Genomic DNA, 20,519 nt, shown 5'->3' on the forward strand with positions numbered 1-20,519 from the left:
ATCCTGTCCTATGAATATCTTGTTTGGGGGCATATGTATGTGTGTGTGTGTGTGTGTGTGTGTGTGTGTGTGTGTGTGTGTGTGCGTGTGTGTGTGTGTGTATGTTTGTGCACGTGTGCGTATGTTTGTACGTGTGTGTGTTTAGGTGGGTGTTTGAAACAATTTCCATCCTGGAATACTTATCCAATTCTCATAGCTTACCTCTCTCTTTATCTTCAAGAATCTGCAATATTCCCATCGGAAGCATTACTGTCAAACTCCTGGATTATACTAAACTAAGAATATATTTCTGTGCAAGAAGATTAATACTTTCAGAACATACAAAATATCAATATGTAAAAGTTTCAGGCCGTCCAGCTGGCAGAGTCGTTACCACAACGGGTAAAATCTAATCGACTTACCCCGCTCACGAATTTGCTGGTCTTCTGCCAAAATCCAAAACTCAAGGGTGGAAAGCTGGCAAAGTCATTAGCACGCCGGACAAAAAGCTTAGCAGGATTTCGTCTGTCTTTTTACGCTCTGAGTTCAAATTCTCTCGAAGTTGATTTTGTCTTTCATCCTTTTGCGGTCGATAAAACAAGTACCAGTTGAATACTGGAGTCGATATAATCGACTTAGCTCCTCCCCCGAAATTTCTGGCCTTGTGCCAAAATGTGAAACCAATATGTAACAGTTTCACAGTCTCTGGAAATTCTGTTTAGTTCCAGCCTTCACCTTCTGGAAGTTATTTCAAGAAAGTCCCCTCTGGAAATATTAGAATCAGTGAAGTGTTGGAAGGAATAAAAGGAGTGTTATGAAGATATTCATTTTTGTTGTGATGTCTGTTTTATATATTACCGAGCTTATTAAATACAGGATCCTGCACTAAATGTGTGCTGGGTAGTGGAGGAGATGAGATAAGGTGACTGATACTTCATCCTATGAAGTTGAACATTGAACATTTCCATAAAGTTGAACATTGGGGTCACTAATCCACGCAAATATCCATAATAGATTCATAAGGACATGATAGCATTAAAAATATTGATAAAAATCTACAGCGAAAAATAAGTTTGTTTGTTCAAAATTTACTTCGTTTTTCGTTGCAAATCATAGGGAGGAGGCGTCTGTGAAAGAGACTTCAATAAAAGGGGATTGTATTGCGTTAGAATAGGTTGCCGCGACATAAAAATAGAGACGGATATGTGTTGTTGATGTTGTTACTGCTTACCCTTGGATATATCAATCAGTCCATTACTGCTATTATTCTGTCTGCTAGGTAAGTCAGTGACACGGCTTCCATTCAAATTTGTAGCAGCTTTAAGATTTAAAGGATATACAAATACTGACAAAGGATAGAGAGGGACAAATGATCTCTTAAGGATAGACAAATACTGACAACTTCCCGTTTCTCTTCATGCCAGTTTATCAGTTTTGGATCTTTCTTAAGAAAACTATTTTTTCTCATTTCCATTAATCCAAATCCATATTTATGGGCTGAAGCCCCTCTAGCCGATCAAGCAATATATGCTATGTGACATGAGTGAACAAACAGCCACAGAATCAATCCCCTACATAACTACAAAGCCTTATGGATACATAAACAACTAACCTTTTTGTCCTAAATTCACTCATGCATACACGTATGTAAGTATTCATTTTCATAAAGAGTCCCGCATTATATATATATATGCACTACTTCCAAATTTTTATTAGAGGGAAATAAAATATTTACTTTAAAAGGACATCCAGCAGGCTTTGCAAAAGATAAGGCTAGAACTCCTTCCACCATACTAAAACAGGATTTTTTTTTTGACACACACGCAGCTTAAAATAATATTAAGTTTGTTATGGAGACAAAAATAAAAGCGCCACAATGAAGCACTTCCTTACCGCCTACTTAAAAGACTTTTTATTAATAAAATCAGGGTCTACACATCAATAACATTTCTATCTTCTCTCAGTATTCTAAAAATGTTCTTTAAATTAAAATATGTAGTATGCTGTCTTAAGAAAACATTAGAGAATGAAGAAAACCTGCTGCCATTTCCACACTAGCAAAATGAATCAAATATGTTATTTCTAAACGTAAAAGTTATTATGATACTTGTTAAGTGAATTGATGTTAAAAAGATTTCTTTACCAGTAATTGAATTAAATAATTAACTTATATTAGTTATGAAGATATTAATTGGTTAAATGAACAACTATCTTTCTAAAACAGTGCCCATCTACAATTATGTGCCTCATTTTATGAAGACAAAAGACCGAAACAAAAATATATGAATAGTCTGAGCTAATAGATACATAATATAATATAATATAGTATAATATAATATAATATAATATAATATGATATAATTTAATATGATAAAAATAAGTGAATGTTTCCTGTGATAATTCCTTCACTTTCTCCTCGCACTAATTACCAAACAAAAACTATTTTTCCTAAACAGAGTTATACACGTATGTATGTAAACTTAAGTGTGTGTGTGTGTGTGGGGGGGGGGGTAAATATGTCTGTATGTATAAATATATGTATATTTACAGAGATATTTAAAGACATTTTACATTATTGTGGTAGCAATAACTAGTCCCCAGCTGAAAATATGTATTTTTCTTCAATTTACCAATTACCGCAAGACATCTATGTGGCACCACGTCACATGAATTGGCTGTAGTTTCTTCTAATTCTTCTTGGCCTACATTTGTAAGAACTACGTCTGAAATGTAACAATTGGTACAAGAAAATGCTGAGTTCGGAGTGTTTTATCACCTTCATAACACCCCTACAAAACATTTGACGAGTGGGCGGGATTGTGCCGGTGGATCAGATCAACTCTCTAGTGTCGATCCTCTGCAGTCTGTAAATATTTTGATAATATTTTGTTGAAGGCGATTCAATAAAATGTGACACGTTAAGCGTAATCCTTTAAAATGACGGAATTGAAATGTTTATCCCGTATTTCAAGTATTTCATAATTGAAAAATATGCTTCCCATTTTTCTTTATTCGAAAACCTATTGTGATCAGCCCATTGCTTTTTTCCAGGAAAATATCGGTACTATTTCATTCTATACAATGTACAGTAATTTCAAAATATTTTGCTAGACGGAGATCTCCGCGAGTATACAGATATCAATCGTGCTATACTTATCTTAAGCGATTCCCTACACCATCACTGTATCATTTAATTACTTTACTCAGCTTTTTACTTAATAACACTCCTATGTATTTCATTACACGCCTCCGTCTCGCCGTCGAACAGGATTCAACAGAAATATGGTTCAATTCTCGTAGATGTCCCTATCCACATTTAGCCGTCTTATATTGTGCTTGTGAATTTACTTACATCTTAAATGTTTATATTATACTGTGTAACAATTTTTTTTTTTTTTTTTTTTTTTTTTTTTTTTTTTTTTTTGTCTTTGGTCAGTAAGTATTATTTCCGATTTGTTTCTATCAAGAAATCAAAGGAAACGAGTACTATTTCCTTCAAACTTTGCTTTTGTGACCTGCACATCGATGTTTTGAAACTGACCTATTTTTCATTATGTGTCAGACAGATTCAATGCTAAGTTACTGAAGCAGAAATATCATTTTAACAAATACTCTGCTTTGTACCATAAATTTGCTTCTTAGTTGCTTGAATTTAACCACTTGAACACGTCCCTTAATGGCTGACAATATGTGTATCACTGATCATAAGCAATAGTAGTGGAGGAGCATCATAGCCATGAGTTGAGAGGGATTCTTTGGGGTTGGAACAAATGTAAGAAAAGCAAAGTTAGCCATTTATATTAGCCATTTTTCATATTTTATAGGGGTAAGCAATTGGGAAATAACAGTTGCTACCTAAGGACAAAAATCGTGTTACACAGTGTTATTTACACAAACAGGCATACATATATGCACAGTCGGAGAAATTGAAACAATTGTAAAAGTTTTGCGATGAAACTTTTCTGATCATATAATGAAAACATAATATTTCAGATCAAAATTCTCGCAAGAAAAATGTGTGTGCATATGTCTATTTTTCTTTCTTTCTTTCTTTCTTTCTATATATATATATATATATATATATATATGCATACATACATACATTCATACATACGTACGTACATACATACATACATACATACAAAAATACCCTGTTGTTCATGTCGAAATTTCACTGAAGGAGCCTTGGATCTAGGTTAGAAACCGACTTTTTTTTTCTAAAAGTGAATAATGACATACATACATAAATATATCATGCGAGAAGAAATTACAAAAGCAGCACGTAAACGCCAACACCACACAATTCTAACCAAACCCTTTATCATACACCTTTATCACACCCTGAACCACTTGCTCTAAAACACTTGTTTCTTCTCAGAAAAATTTTCCTGATCTGACTAGCAAAAGCTAAAATAGCTTCCTGCTCCTTTTTTGCCTGTGATATCCACGATGTTTCCTATGTGTTCACATCCCTTTGGGATGTCGACCAGAATATGTGTATACAAACTTAAATACATCCATGTATACATACATACATACATACATACATACATACATACATACATACATACATACATATATATATGCGGATGTGGATATAACAAGCGCGCACACACATACATACATATATATATCTGTGTGTATTTATATATGTGTGACAGAAATGGAGATTGAGTGAGGAAGTTAATTATTTATCTAATCCAATGAAGACATAATAACTATACAAGAACTGGAGGAAATGGAAAAGGCTTACAAGAATTACACTTTGTTGTAGTAGTAGTTCTAGTAATCACTTCTACTTTTGCTTTAACAATCCAGCTAAGAAGCTTGTCACTGGACGAACAAGAAATATCTGTCAAGTCTCCCTCAAGTCACATCACATTGTTTTTCGATTATCTAGGTTTAACAGGTGCAACTGTCATGGGAGCAATTATAGCTTTGTTCGATCCAAGCTGATATAAGGTTAAATAACAGTAACAGCAGCAGAAACAATAAAACAACTGATCTGGATATTTTTCTAGAATATTTTAGGTTTTCTTAAAGAATCAAACAAACTGAAGCAATAAAGGACAACACAAAACTTGTAAGAGAAAAAAACTATTAGTTTTATGCGGGTGAGGGGGGAGATAAAAAGGGACCGTTGATGCACAGGTTTGGGGTTTGGGGGACTGACTTTCCACGTTCTATTACTATTTATTTCATTGTGGTATTTATTTCGTCACAAGGCAGAAATTGTGGTTCATAAAGATTCATCACATGATTTCATGTGTTCTCTAGCGACATCGTTGATAACTTTGAACATTAGATCGATCGGATTTTTCTCACTCTTGTTGGGAATGGTCTGTTGCTCAACGAAAGCTTCGAGAAAGTAGCAAATGATTTTGTGAATTGTAATTTTAAAATGTTTTTGAGTTGAATGTACTCCGCAGTCTTCGCTTCTGAGCTAAATTTGGAGACGACTCGAATTTAGCGATGGTGAGGGCGTTGGTTTGTCTACGTTATTTTTTACGCCGCCTCTGGCAGATTTTGGCCCATTCTCGGTGTTTAGGGAAGATCAAAAACCAGTTGATTTGTTTTTTACAAAAGATGCTTGTCGTCTGAGCTGTTTCGCTGTGAAGTTATTTAAGTTGGGATGAGCTTCGTCCCAGTATTGTTTTAACTGCTTCATATATCCGATTGAAGGGTCATTTCGGGCTTTGTCATAGCATCGAAGTAAATCTTGGTTTAGTTGTTGAGTCCAAGTAAAATGAGAAGTGTACTTACGTCTTCTTAAATACCTTACTGATAAAGTAGTTCTGTTTACATCGGTGGTGACGTTGTTAGTTTCATCTGTGATGGTGTTAGTTTCATCCCAAATCGTGTTAGCGAGATTCCACGTAGTGTAGATGTATATTTTAAAATCTGTTCAAGATAACGCTACGTTGGTGAGTAAAAGGTGTTTCTCTTACTAATTATTGAAGCGACCTTTTCAAACGATCCTCTACACCTGCACGTCCGATGTTGATAGCGTCATTATGTATGTATGTATGTATGTATGTATGTATGTATGTATGTATGTTATCTACCTAACTGTGTATGTGTGTGTGTAAACATGTATATTGGTATGTGACGAAGCACAATTCTAGTGTCATCCATGTTTAGTGATGCATACCAACACCTCGATTACCATACTTCACTAAGTGTTTGCTCATATGCTCTACTTTAGTAACTGTTTTGTCAAGACTCATCTTTCTACCCCAAAATCAGGAATGTAGAGGTAATTTTGTTAAAGGGGTCAGCGTCTATCAGAGACAGTCATATAATTTCATATACTGACAGGATCGGTTGATATGTTGTTATCTAAAAGGGGACTCAGAACAGTTGCAAATCGGTATACATATAGACGATCTGTACCATAGCTATGTACAGTGTCTTGGTTTTCTTGTTTTCTTTCTTTTGAAAGTCCAGGTAATGTGTGCGTTACCTAATAATACTATTTTCTGTATCTTGTATAGGGGCTATCTCTATTTCCAGAATTTTACATTTGGATAATTTCTCCAGTTGTTTTAGAAATACAGTTTTTTATTCTATCATATAACATAGTTATCGTTTCTTCTGCTTATCTTTCCAGTCAACGACAAAGAAATGCAAACAAATTGAAAGAAAATTCCTCAGTAGATAATTACATTCTTGAAATGTTTGTATCTTATACTAGTCTATAAGTGTGACGAATGTAAATAAAGCAATAACTATCTATGAAGGTTATTTTGCAGGTTCTTTATAAAGTTTCATCGACCATCCAACATGATACACGCTTAAATCTCGATATTTCTTTCTTAGCTTAATATTGTTATATATAGAATAATACAGTTAGGATAAAATCCAGCTTTTTATTTATCCATAAATACTTATGGCTATTAAATAAATAGGATGAAACTAGAGATCAATTACTATCGCATAGAACCCATCGTCGTTGCATTGTATTTGTAGCAATGACTCAGCCAATTGAGAAACATTTCCATTTTGAAGGTCTTGCTGCCGAACAAACGATCACTCTGTGTATAAGATGAAAAGAAACTAAAATAATATAGTCTAAAAAAGACCAATGATATTAAATTGGATCACAAAGTCGATCGAAAGTACCCTAAATGCTGCTCAAGAAGATTCTTCATTTACAGAAATTTCTCCGAGGAACGGATAAAGAAAACATAAATTTCACAATTATTGTTAACATCGTATGAGAAGGAGAGATAATTTCCCGAAATTAAAAAAATTCACGCTTGGATTAACATGATTAGAAGAGATCTACTACTAATGTTTGTTTCAGAGATGGGAGGCGGCTATGAACACATTTTGTCCTCGGTTTAGAGACGCCAGTAGAACATAGTCTTAATAGACAAACAGGTTATCAGGCAGACAGAGACAGGCATATAAGTAGATAAATTGATATTTGTATGTAAACATGTATACTTTTAGATGTACTCACAAAAGCAAGAGCGCTGAATACATCTAAGAGAGTTTATTTACTGGCTCGAAGCTAATAATTCACTCATTGCTACTGCGATTTTCATATTGAAACTGAATATGAAAACTTAGTGAAAATATCTCCATTGAAACAGAATATAATGAAGAAAGTGGAATCCTGGGTAATATGTTGCCCATCAGTACCAAGAACCAGTTACCTCGATAGTGTAAATTTCAAACCAATTTTCAGTGTGTGGTATGGAAATGACATTAAAATCTAAATTAATCAATCCTGTGTGTAAAGTAATTATGTCAATTCTTGTCATAAATTCTTACGATAACTCAATAAAATGACATAAAGGTATGTTATGAACATTTGTCCAAACCAGTATTTTGTTGATATGTGAAGCTGAAAGCGTTTCAGAATCACTAACAAGCCATCAATCATGATACAATAAATAGTAGCACGTCAGTAGAGGAGTCATAAAGATTTCTATACAAATTATTTAACATGTCTTCGTGAAAAGTTTCGTGTGTATACATACAAAAGGTAACGTGTTTTTTATAAGATTCTAAACAAGTACGGTGACTACATATCGAACTAAGAAATTTACTAAGGAACACTTGTCAACTATTTACTCCTGCTTTTTATTATTTTGGGCCATTTTCTGTATTCTTTCAGAAATATCTTTGTCTCTTCTCCTGTTGTCACAGGAAAAATATCAAGGTTTCTATAAAAGCGTCAACGAGATTTTAAAAATATAGAAAAAAGAAATTGAGAAATTTTAAAGCTGACGGCCGGTCATTTTGTTTTCTTGGGTTGTACTTTACATACACATTTTTCAGTTGTTTTGAGTCGACTATGAAAATGATATTATCAATGGCAATAATAGAAATAAGCGATTAATGACGAAAACTTAAAACTTTTCACAGAAAATAATCTGTATCAGAATTTGCAACTGAAAGATATATCAGTGTAGTTTGCTCACAAGAAGATTGATAACTTTGTGACCATTTGGAAATACACAAATATCCAGATTAATCTGCTTTAAGATTTAAGAACTAAGAATAACTCTGACTGAGGTCAAATCCATAGTTTCTGAAAAATAGCAAGATCGACAATATTAAAAATAACTAACTTAATGGACAAGCAGAACTGCTTGGAGAAACGATACAGAGGCCTAACCTAAAATCGATTTAGTATCGTTAAGATTCAAACTGATCATGATTGCATACACCATGCATATAGGATCAAATTTATCATCTTCAGTAATAACGAAAATTTAATAAAAATCTTAATTTCTTAATTGTTTTTGGAAATCAGTCAAAAAGGCTGAAACAAATTATTAATATTAATATTAACATATAATTATTAATATTCCTATTATTAACCACTAATTACACAATCATAATCTGTTACCACTTCACTACAGACTTCGCATTTATTGTATTCATTTTAGCCAATATAAAGCGAAGCTAGTTGCAATACCTAATGGCAATATATCTTGGTGAAATTGTACGGATTTCACTTTGGTATGTGCTAGCTTCAGCAAATAAAGAATTATATACAAAGAAGATCTGACATCATCTCATTAGCGTTCGCAGTTCAACACTAAGCCAACTACAATGCAGATTAAAGTTTATTTTCATATTAGTGTGGAACATGACGTGCCACAGTAATCTTAGTGTTGAGTTTCTAAAGCTGAGAACTTATTTAGTATTTGTTTGGTTATCTAAGTCTTTGAAATAGAAACTAAAACCATTCCTGCTTTGTCAGTGTTTTGATAAGGTGATGCAATATATTACTTACTCATTCATAAGCACAAGATAATCTAGAATTCCGCAAATTACTGATTTTATGAAGTTGCACGATCTTGTTTTCAAAACAGCGAGGCTCTTGTCAAAGAAAAAGTAAGCGTCGTCTAGTTTACATTCATCAGACTGCAATCCTGCTTTGGCTAACCGTTGCGGCACTTTTAGTACATGTGTTAAATAATAAATAACATTTAAAGAGTTCAAAGCAATTTTATCACTGGTAGCCATCAAACGACTGAAATTAAACTATTTCTTCTTTTACACAATCACTAAAAAAAAAAAATAACTATTAAACGAATCTTTGAAGTGGACATAAAGGGTTTTTGTTTCACCAGCTCCTGCATTCAGTTTAAAAGCTAACGAGTGAATGTAGTAATATTTGTCAACGGATTTCCGGGTAGCGTTTATAGTCCTTAACTTGAATAACATCCAGTTATTTAATTAAGAAGGTAATATCTACAACTAATTCCTTGTAATAAATATATACCATACTTTTACTACATTTAGCACTTGATCATGAAAAATCGGTTAAAAAAGGAGACTAATAAACTTTCAGACCTTTCTCTGGTTATTTTATCATCATGTGAACCACACTACATTACTTAAATAATATATAGACTTTGTTTCGGGTTCATTCCCATTACGTACACTTTGGCCATGTGTTTTTTTTTCCATAGTCTCAAGTTGACATTTCCCTTATATGTAGACGAAATCTAAGCAATAACACCATTTTGTTTTCCAGAAGTAAACACAGGCTCTCCACTGCAGTTTCCCATTATATTCTACCCTGTACTTTTTCTTTTCACTTGGTTCCATGTCTCATCTCTACCGTCTTCAGTTCCTTCAGCTTATCCCCGGACATCCAAGCAATTCTCTTCAGGGTTCTAAACTAAGACATGTCTTGCCGAACGTCTCGCTGGTCTTTTTAATCTATGACCTATATATCTCCATTTCTGTATGTAAATATGCATATACGTGTGTGTGTGTGCAAGCATGTATATGCGTTTATGTATTTGTCCGTGTCTAAGTTTTATGTAAAACACTGTGTTGTGAAAAACAGAGTGTAACTTGACGATTCAGTAAACATATTCCATAAAACGATGAATATCAGTATAAAATAATAAGTGTAGTCGATGTGAGCAACTACAACCATGAAGACGATGTTCCAGAATGACCACAAATCGGTGTGTGTATGTGTGTGTGTGTTCGTGCGCGCTGGCGTGCATGTGTGCAGGCGACAGTTTCGGGTAACTTCAGTTGTTTTCCCAGTTTAACGTTCAGCTCCCAATCTTTTGATACGACATGCAAGTCTCAAAGGGCGAACCTGGTATCTAGCATCGTCACGCGAGCCCTCACAAAACTGATACTCTTCATCGTATATTTATATTTGTAAGAAATACGCGTGTATATTTTATATTTTGCATGTCGAAATGTATTAATATATATATATATATTTTAAATTGAATTTGTGACTATATATGCGTATATTTAAAAAAAAGTTGATTGCCTAATTTGAGCTTTTCTCTTAATTCTTTTATATATGTATATATGTGCATTATATATATATGTGTGTGTGTGTGTGTGCCAAGGAGGTGGAGTTGGGGATATGTAATTTTCCCATCATGGCCGTCACCGCCACCATTGACAACATTGGCATTGCGTGGGTAGCCAGGTTGCTGAAGCACGTTGTAATGGTGTCAAGTGTCTTCATTTCATGAGAACAACGTTATTCTTTCTTTCTTTTTTTTTGTTATTTTTTTTTTACTTTCAACCAATTTCTGATATTTACTTTCCGTATACTGGAAGAGGCTTTATTTCAGTATTTCTCTGTGTATTCGGTTATCAATACGTAAACATATTGTTGTTGGTGTAAAACAGGTCTTGACCAAGTGGAAGGGTTGCTTAGTAGACGTACAGAATTACATTGAAACAGGATTTAGTGAGTACGATATTTGTCTGGTGTTAATTTAAATAGCTCTGTCAGACTAAGTGGTTTTAGAAATAGCAGTAGTGAAGTGGAAGACATAGTAATGAAAAGGATAAGGAGATGCCAGTGACTCTATGGATTACTTAACATGATTATTACACTTGTAATCTACTTTCTCATTGACACGGCTACCAACATGAACGGTAAATCAAATTTACAACTGTTTGATAACGTATCCTTTGTAGGTCACTGACTAGGTTTTGAAAGGGTCGTTTAAATTTCATTATATCATTATACGCTTCATTAGCATTATACAGCCCTTTCTTCACGAGCAAGCGTGTCAAATAAAATGTAAAACTACGATTTCTTTGCTTTGATACGAGAAAGGAAGAATAAGTTGTGTTGACCTACATATGTTACTAGTATTTTGTTTATTATAATATCAAGTGAATAACAATCATGACTAGATGGAATTTAAAACGAATGCAGGGATGATCACTTTAATACACAGCCCCAAAGTTTCTGTGATGTTGATATTACGTTTTTGTATCTCCAGTATTAATATTCCTTTTATGTGATAAAAGATATTTGTTCTACTTCTTCAACTGAACTTTACAGGATTGACATATCGGGGAAAGTAAATTGATACAGAACTGCCAAACTACATTTCTATTACATCTGTGAGTATTCCACAAAAAGTAGTATAATAATCTAAAAGTCTTTTTATTGTCGTCATGAAGTGTATGGTTCAGGAACCTACAAGTGACTAAAGCAGCCTGCACGAATGACGACAAAATTTCTAATCTTTGTAGAACAACAACTGGAAGCTATTATTCTATGTTGTATCATTAAATCAAAGCAATTTTAACTTATTTAAATTCTTACCATTTATACCACTCACTACTGCAACTATGACAGCATCCATTACGTTTTCGGTGACTTCGCGAAGACGCACAGCCTAGCTACGACTGAAGACTACGAAACGAATACAGGACGCTTCTAACCAACATACAAACCCCAATGTATACTTCCTGCATATGGGACAGGACATTAGTTAACACCATAGTTTTTACTATCATATCGTTAAAACACTATTTTCTCTTTCTATATTGTTTCGAAGATTGACAAACTCATGTTGTTCGTCTTTTCCTTTACGAACATGGAAAGCTTTAGATTAGCATTTCAAGATATAAGAGCAATTAAAACTTCTCATGGTGTCTAGCTATAACTAGGAGAAAAGAGCTATAGTTTTTAATCGATTTTGGCAAGATTACAGAGCGGTGATGATGATATAAGCCGTTAACTCATTCGAGGATGCTAGCATGCTAATGACCGACTGTTATAGTTACAAATTAAACAAAGAAAATATAACGATTAACATATTTCGAGTTTGTAGGTTGCATAAACTGCATGCTTCACTTACGATGACAGCGAGAAGAAAAAATTTCGTATTGAGTTGACACTGTCTAAATATAATGTTAAAATCTCTCTAATATGCTTCAAACATGAAAACATTTCAATTAATAAAAACCACATGTTTCTTGAAATAATAACAGCAACTATGTCTATATTTATAATGAAGCATGGAGGTAAAAATAAAAACAATGGAGTAACTCAGAGGTACTGATGGTTGCTTGTGTTTAAGGGTCGGAATGTAGTTTTGAAAGCGGGTGGTCGAATGTAGCGTGAGAACTAACTAAAAGAATGGCGAGAACATGAAATCGTGCTACTATATATGTATGTCCATAAATAGCACAAAGGTTCAGATTTATGTGCTCAAGGAAATAAAAGTGTGGCAGCGTTCTGCCGTTCTAAATATAATTAGTAAATCATAGAAAATACGTAATTAATCAATAATCTAAAACTGCAATGTAAATATATAATATAGGACAATCAGTTAGTTGTCATAATAAAACTCAGAGTTTCGGATGTCGGGCTGAAGGCTGCTCCGGCATCTTATCAGTTATTAAGAGAAAAAAGGTATGAAAAAATCGTCGAATAAAGGAAAGCTATTCCTATAGGCATGGGGAAAGTAAAACTTCGTTCATAGAATATATATATGTTTGTGTGTGTATATATGTACACGTGTATGTGAGTATGTATTTGTATTTATACACGTGTGTATGCGTACGTGTATGTATATGTGTGTACATGTGTGCATATGCAGATGCTATGAACGAAGTTTTACTTTCCCCACGCCTATAGGAGTACCTTCCCTTTAATCAACAGTCGTTTTTTCGTAGCGTTTTTGTCTTAATAACTGATGAGATGCCGGAGCAGGCTTCAGCCCGACCTCTGAAACTCTGAGTTTTATTATAACATCTAACTGGTTGTCCTATATTATATTTATAGATAAATTCCTTTATTTACATAATATCGAGGGCTCATTCATTCTTTTGTTGTCATATTATATATATATAAATTCCTAGTTTTATTTTTACCCAAATGTATATGTTCTAAATTGGAATATATCACCTGAACGTTATATAAAAAGTAATGAGAAAACACAACATGCAAATAAAGAATATGACCCGCTGACTACCTCCAATGTTCAAATTAATCACAACCGATAGAAGTGTGTCAAAAGACGTGTTGATTTTGAGGGTGTGTTCATTTTTTAGAGAGTAACTTGTCTACTTAATTCAACAATGTTTAGTTAGAATAGAACCTTAGACTTATGTCAATAACATTACACTGCAATATTTTATTTATTTTCTCTTTCCTCTTGCATGAATTCTTTTAAAATGGAAATCTTTTTAGGCTTTGAAATTTTTGTTCACAGGACTCCATTTTAAAAATATATGTATTTCCGAACTTCCTCAGTTGATTTTATCTTTTCTTTATCTCTGATCATTTTGATTTCCGGTTAGAACACAATGTCAAAGGTTTGTATGTTTGCAGAGATTCTATGATGTTCATCTTTTATGCAAATTGGTAACTTTTATCATGGGAACTAGTTTCCATCACGCATTGGAAGCGGCTCACTGACTCCAATCTTGCCTCCAGCTACACACTGACGGTTCACCACTAAATATAAAAAAAATGATTCTAGTTTTCAAAAGACTTAATACCGGTGTTACGATAAAATATATATCTTCCTGTTCTACAAACTCCCTACCATTATCGGTAAATGACACGAAGAATGATCAGGTGCTTAATCACGTGACAGTTAGCCATTATATACACACGCTATTTCATGCCATATCTTCTCAATATGTTTTATGTCTAAAAATCCGAGATTTTACACTTGATATTGAGGTCACATTTATTTCTACCCCTTTTCACGCAGATTTACCTTGGGTAGGTTATCTATAAAATCTATCTTAAAGAAAAATTCTAAAATTAGGTGAATTGAGTGTTTTTGCTCAAAACAGCGAAATAACAGCATCTATATTTGAACTAAGGATTATTGAGCTAAATTAGATCAATAATTTCTTTCATCAGTAATTACTCTTGTATAATACTTTCGTTTCCCTTATCTTACAGAAATTCTGTAATTTAATGGTAATCTTGGGCTTATTGCCAACAAGTATAATATTGTTACGTGGATGGGTTCGTCAGTAAGCGAAATACCTGTTGTAAACGTATTATCAATAAATAGAATATTTATCGTGAATCTACATCTATAGTGAGGTTTATCAGCTGGCGAGAATTTAATATTTTTTGTCAAGGAAAATGCATGCTTCAACGATTAAGCAAATATCTTTGGATATCTGTCAGGATCAAAAACATCTGTATTTTGGCATGTTACAACATTTTTACCTATCACCACCTCCTTGTGTGTACTTGTCGATAATCGCTGAAATCTTGAATTTTTATCAAAGAAATATAACTCAAACAAATATGGTTTAGCTACAACAAAATACCTGACTGCATTAACGTTTTCAATGCTGCTGCTGATGCTACTCTGATCTATTCATGTTTATATTTTTGTTGAAAATATGCTACCACGATAAAAACTGCACCTCCACCTTCTTAAAGGATCACACACCTCTTAAATGCATAGTCATTGCTGCCAAAATCATTTACGTTTCTTCTGTGAAGTGGATAGAATATGAAGTAATATAGTATTGACAGTTGTCATTACTTGTTAACGGGAAAAATTAAGCAACAGACCCACAAAAAGAATATGTCAATGAATTATGAATTGGAAATAAAATTAAATCCGCTTTATATCTTTTCCATTCAGTAGATTCTGTGTTTGCTATATCTGTTTAAGAAAGTTACACTAATGTGAAGCACTGAGTTAATTTTCACAAAACTTTCCAGTTTTCCAATCTACATTATTTTCGTTCATGATGTAACACATATTTAAGTTCAAATTCTCTTTATTCGATACAGTTAGTACTTGTAATTTACTAGGATCTTTGAATTGTAAAGCATCAATTGTAATCACAAGCCTGCTACATTTGATGATATTCAATTGTTGTTGTATTATTGTAAAATAACATTGCTCTTTCATATTCTAGACTGACGGGCTGATGGAGTGGAGTAAATGGTCGCAATGGAGTGAATGCACAAAAACATGTAACCGGGGAGTTTCTCAGAGGCGAAGGCAATGCAACGAAAATCCTAAGTAAGTTATGTTATATATTATACACATATAATAAATTAACACAAACTTGGACCTGCTTGGGCCAAGATTGGCCCAGGTCATATCTAGCACCACCTGGTATATAATAGATTGCGAGAAATAGTTGAGGATACTTAATTATCAGTATAGTACCCTTTTTAATCCAGTTAAAAGGACTTTATTTCTTTCAGATCTTCTATGCCAAATAAAATGCTAACACAAGAAATGAAGACATACAGCTATTGTTACCGTACATGTGGAACACGGTAATTTAGATATTGCCAATTTTCTAAATGTTGCAAGCTCTTTTGTACATAAAGTTTGGATGGAATTTGAGGCCTTTAGGGGGAATGTTTCAACTGTATCAAAGAAATAAAACATCCTAAACGTTTGGACACTATAAGGACACCGCAATTCATTCAATGGGCTCTAACATTATTGATGATGATCCCAGAAAATCAAGGAAATGTTAAAGTGGATTATCGAACTCACGAGTACATTCGATACAAATCGTAGTTCTGAAGAGAGGCCAATTCTTGTCTACAAAAAGACAGAGAGACTGATCCGTACCAAGTGGACATGGTATGCTTTGGTTCATCTCTGATAAGGGAAACTTCGACCAAGATCAAAATCTAAAAAAAGGATCTAATGATAAATAATGTAAAAAAGAATTGGTATATTAACTTCAGGTGATTCCGTCTTTGAGCACTCTGTAGTAACACAACTCAGCTAATTAGATAGACCAGTGATAATCGTTGTAAACCATGTTAGCCCATACAATTATATTTGTACTCCTGTTCAATTAGTAAATCCAAAGTTCACTTCTGAAGATTTCAGATCATAGTATAAAACACAAAGAAGACTGGAGAGTTATACATTTGAATTCAAAATTGATAAACTATAATTTGTTTACGCGCGTTTCATATAAGCTAGTGTTGCGTAATACAATTATGTGCGTCAGGTCTGCATATTAATCTGTCCATATTTAATCGACTACAGCAGGGATTCTGAACAATTTTTTGTTTATGGACCCCTTTCATTACTATCTTACTCTGGTGGACTTTTCGTAGCCATGCGATGCTTGAAAAATAGTTTAATAGAAACTTCTCCTAAAATTCCTATTTTGCTTTTCCCATGTTAACTTGTGTAGGTTTAACTATGTAAAATGTTTTAGAGAAAGAAATCTAGCTATTTCTTGCAATAATTGCATCTAAAATAATGTTTTTTTACAAGAGCCTTTTAAACAGTATTGTGGACCTCCCCAATTTACTAATTTGCTGCGTGGATCCCCAAAATCTTATATGGACACTCAGGGGTCATATGGAACCCGGTTCAGAACATAGATCAAGAAAATCAACATCAGCCAATCCTTCTCAAAGCTATTCGCTACGCATTTACAACTTCTGTTACTGTTTCCTTTTATATTTTGTTTGTGAATGTGTGTATGTCTTTTTTTTTTTTAGTATCTTTAGTATTTAAAATAGTATATTAAATACCGTTTAGTCCTAGTTAATTCCTGTATTTAGTAAATTATGTTTTATTGAAGGGCTGTTTGTGTCTCTGATTGTCCACTGCATCATTCTGCGTGATATGTGTTTAATCTGTTGTTGACTCAATTTTTCTGTATCCGTTTTTCCACTCTTTGCAGTGCTGTAAGATCGACATCGCATTTGGAAAGATGCCCGGGTCACTACAGACAATATATCGTCTGTAATACAGAGGTAAGTGATTTATCTTTAAATAACCATCGTTCACGTTTACGAGGGGTTCCCAAAAAAACCAGAATTTTGCAATATTATTCTCTTCACTTATTTTTACATGTTTACACTTTTATCGCCTTCAAAGTATTCTCCATTTGAAGCAATACATCGGTCCAGACGCGTTTTCCGCTGATCGAAGCAGTCCTACAACTCTTGCGAAGTGGTGCCTGTTAACGTATCGTCCTGCCGCTTTCCTTTGGCCGAGAAGGCACGCAGTTTACCTGTGTCTGATGGCTATGGCAAAAGAGTTAGTTTGGTGGATGAGTTTGAAAGGAGCAAAAGTAGCCCAGTAACATTAAAACTGGAGAACGTTCTCTGATGCTGAGTTCAATTATTTCTATGACTAAATCATGGATAGATATTTCTGAATATTTGATCAAACAGTTTTGTATAAACTTGATATTTCCCTGTCGTTATATTCATTCCTCCAGGGTGTGATGTTAACCCGCAAACATATTTCTCCTCATGTATTCTGAGAAGTGAAAGGGAAATAGATTCAGAATATTTTCTGAGAAGATGCACTTTCAAGTCATTTTCAAAATTGCAGCATAATTTTAGCAAACATTATATAATAAATAACAGAATTCCTTTAGTGATTAACTGGCACCGAAATTTCGCTGGCATTTCAAAAGTGTTGCATGAGAGTTACCAGCATGTGACGAAAAAATATCCTCGTTTCAAACAGATATTTCTTCAGCCTCCTATTGTAGCCTTCAGACGGAATAAGAATATAAGAGAATTATTGACCTCCATTTTTGACTCCAAGAAAACGAACAATGGAGTATCTGCACGCTGTACATTGAAAAAGAGTGGTAAGCCCTGTTCATTGTGCAACAACATGAGTTAAGTGAATTCCATCAAGAATCATAACAGAAATGTTATGATTTATTTATACAAAAGGTGGGACATGTAGAGATTCCCATTTGGTGTACGCGGCAGAATGCTCGAAATACAGCTTGATTTATGTTGGTTGTACAACAGAACAATTAAACAAAAGGCTTAATGGGCACAGATTCGACGTCAGGCACAACAACAATAGTTCGACAGAACTTGTCAAACATTTCGTTTCATATGGTTACAATTTTGAAAAAGACTTAAAAGTGCATATTCTCAGAAAATATTCTGAATCTACTTCACGTTCACTTCTCAGAGGGAAAATATGTTTGCGGGTTATTAACATCACGCCCTGGAGGAATGAATAAAATGACAGGAGAATATCATCAAATTTATACAAAACTGATTAAATATTCTTCTTTTTCTCTTTTTTCTTTCCTCTTTTTTTTCTGTCTCTTTCTTTTCGCCTGTTATAAAATTGGAACTTAAAGACTTGATGATGTCATTCCATCAATGTGTGCACGCTGGTTGCTCTTGTTCTTTACATTTAAATTTCTGTAATTTTGAATTTTTATCACTTCTTATTTTGAACTTGACAAAGACAGACTTACTGCCGAAATATCGTTCAACCAATAAAATATCTATTACAATCGAATCGCGCTCTTCATCTTGAATAATAATAATAATAATAATAATAATAATAATAATAATAATAATAATAATAATAATAATAATAATAATAATAATAATAATAATAATAATTATAATTATAATTATAATAATTATAATAATAATAATAATAATAATAATAATAATAATAATAATAATAATAATAATAATAATAATAATAATAATAATAATAGTAATAAGAGAGTATTGCAGTTCGCTTGAAACATTGTGTATTGTTTGTAAAGAATAAAAAGTTTTGAATGGTATAACAATGCACTATAATACAAAAAACTGGACTATATACTTGTTGTAATTTTGTTATCTATAGTCCGATGATATTTCGGAATACAATTCCTTCTTCAGATCTTCTTAGATGGAGTCTCTGGCAGAAATATGCTTTTACTAAAGTTGAATGAAACGTAATTAGGAAGAAATTATAATCTTTCCCTTCTAAGACTATAACTTGTGTAGTTATATAACCCTAAACTAACGTATAGTGAAGCTAATACATGATGTTTCATATCTTGTGGAAATATAGATTTGACAGTTACATTTGTTGCCAGAAAATGAAGTGTAACAGACTTAAGGGAATTATAAAGTTTGGCTGTGTTTCTTCATATTCTATATGAAAATCCCAGTAGAGTCATTGCATTTTATCTCTTCTTTTCAGATCTTCCCGTATGGGTTAATTAAATAGTATTAGTAGTAATAATACTAGTTTTAGTAGAAGTGGTTGTGAAAACATTATTAAATATATTTTAAGAGATGGGTGTGGTGATTAAGTAGTTCTAGAGGAGAATTTAATAATGGAATATAATTGTGAATAATATTGAGATGGCTCGTAATTGATCGACATATTTATAGGTTGTAATTATCGTAATAGTAATTATATAGTTTAGCATAATGGAAAATAAAACATCTAAAATTATCGGTGCCTAATTTATATACACACGCACGCATGTGCGTGTGTTTGTAGTTTTTCCTATTTTTATTTGTGGGTTAACAAGGCTACCATTGATTTCAAGCTGAAAATTCTCAGCAATTATCAAGCCTGCTACATTAGGACGTTGGTACTCATCTCCATTTTAATGTTGGATCTTTATAATGTAGCGTTGTAGTACGGGGTAGCCTTTTTGAAAGTAGCTTTATCAGTGGATAGGTTAGAAACGTGCCAGCTAAGACTATAAATTAACTGTCTGTGATTGTCAGTAGGCGGTTAGAACCTATGTCAATATATGAAGTATGCTTTAACTGAACTCCCTCATAACACAGATATATGTGCATTACACATATCCATGATATCACGTGTTATACACAAACTCATGAGTCCACAGCCCCATAAATTTACAAAACCATGGAGTAAGTTTGACGTCAAAATAAGTGTAAGTCCACAATTATGTGCGCACACTCAAACCCGAACAAAATACATAATGCACACATATGTGTGCGTGCGTGCGTGCGTGTGTGTGTGTGTGTGTGTGTGTGTGTGTGTGTGTGTGTGTGTGTGTGTGTGTGTGTG

The 20,519-nt window shown here is 33.5% G+C and overlaps 1 protein-coding gene across 2 annotated transcripts in view; it reads left to right on the forward strand.

Moving 5' to 3' along the window:
* Positions 1 to 20,519, forward strand: part of LOC106870936 (thrombospondin type-1 domain-containing protein 4) — a 130,006-nt gene that overhangs the window by 40,656 nt on the left and 68,831 nt on the right. For both annotated transcript variants that reach the window (XM_014917177.2, XM_014917176.2), the window contains exons 3-4: positions 15,634 to 15,740; positions 17,386 to 17,458. In XM_014917177.2, the coding sequence (XP_014772663.1) occupies positions 15,634 to 15,740; positions 17,386 to 17,458 (180 nt within the window). The remainder of the gene's footprint in view (positions 1 to 15,633; positions 15,741 to 17,385; positions 17,459 to 20,519) is intronic.

The sequence above is a fragment of the Octopus bimaculoides genome, chromosome 12 (genome assembly GCF_001194135.2).
Source record: "Octopus bimaculoides isolate UCB-OBI-ISO-001 chromosome 12, ASM119413v2, whole genome shotgun sequence".
In the NCBI taxonomy this organism is placed as follows: Eukaryota; Metazoa; Mollusca; class Cephalopoda; order Octopoda; family Octopodidae; genus Octopus; species Octopus bimaculoides.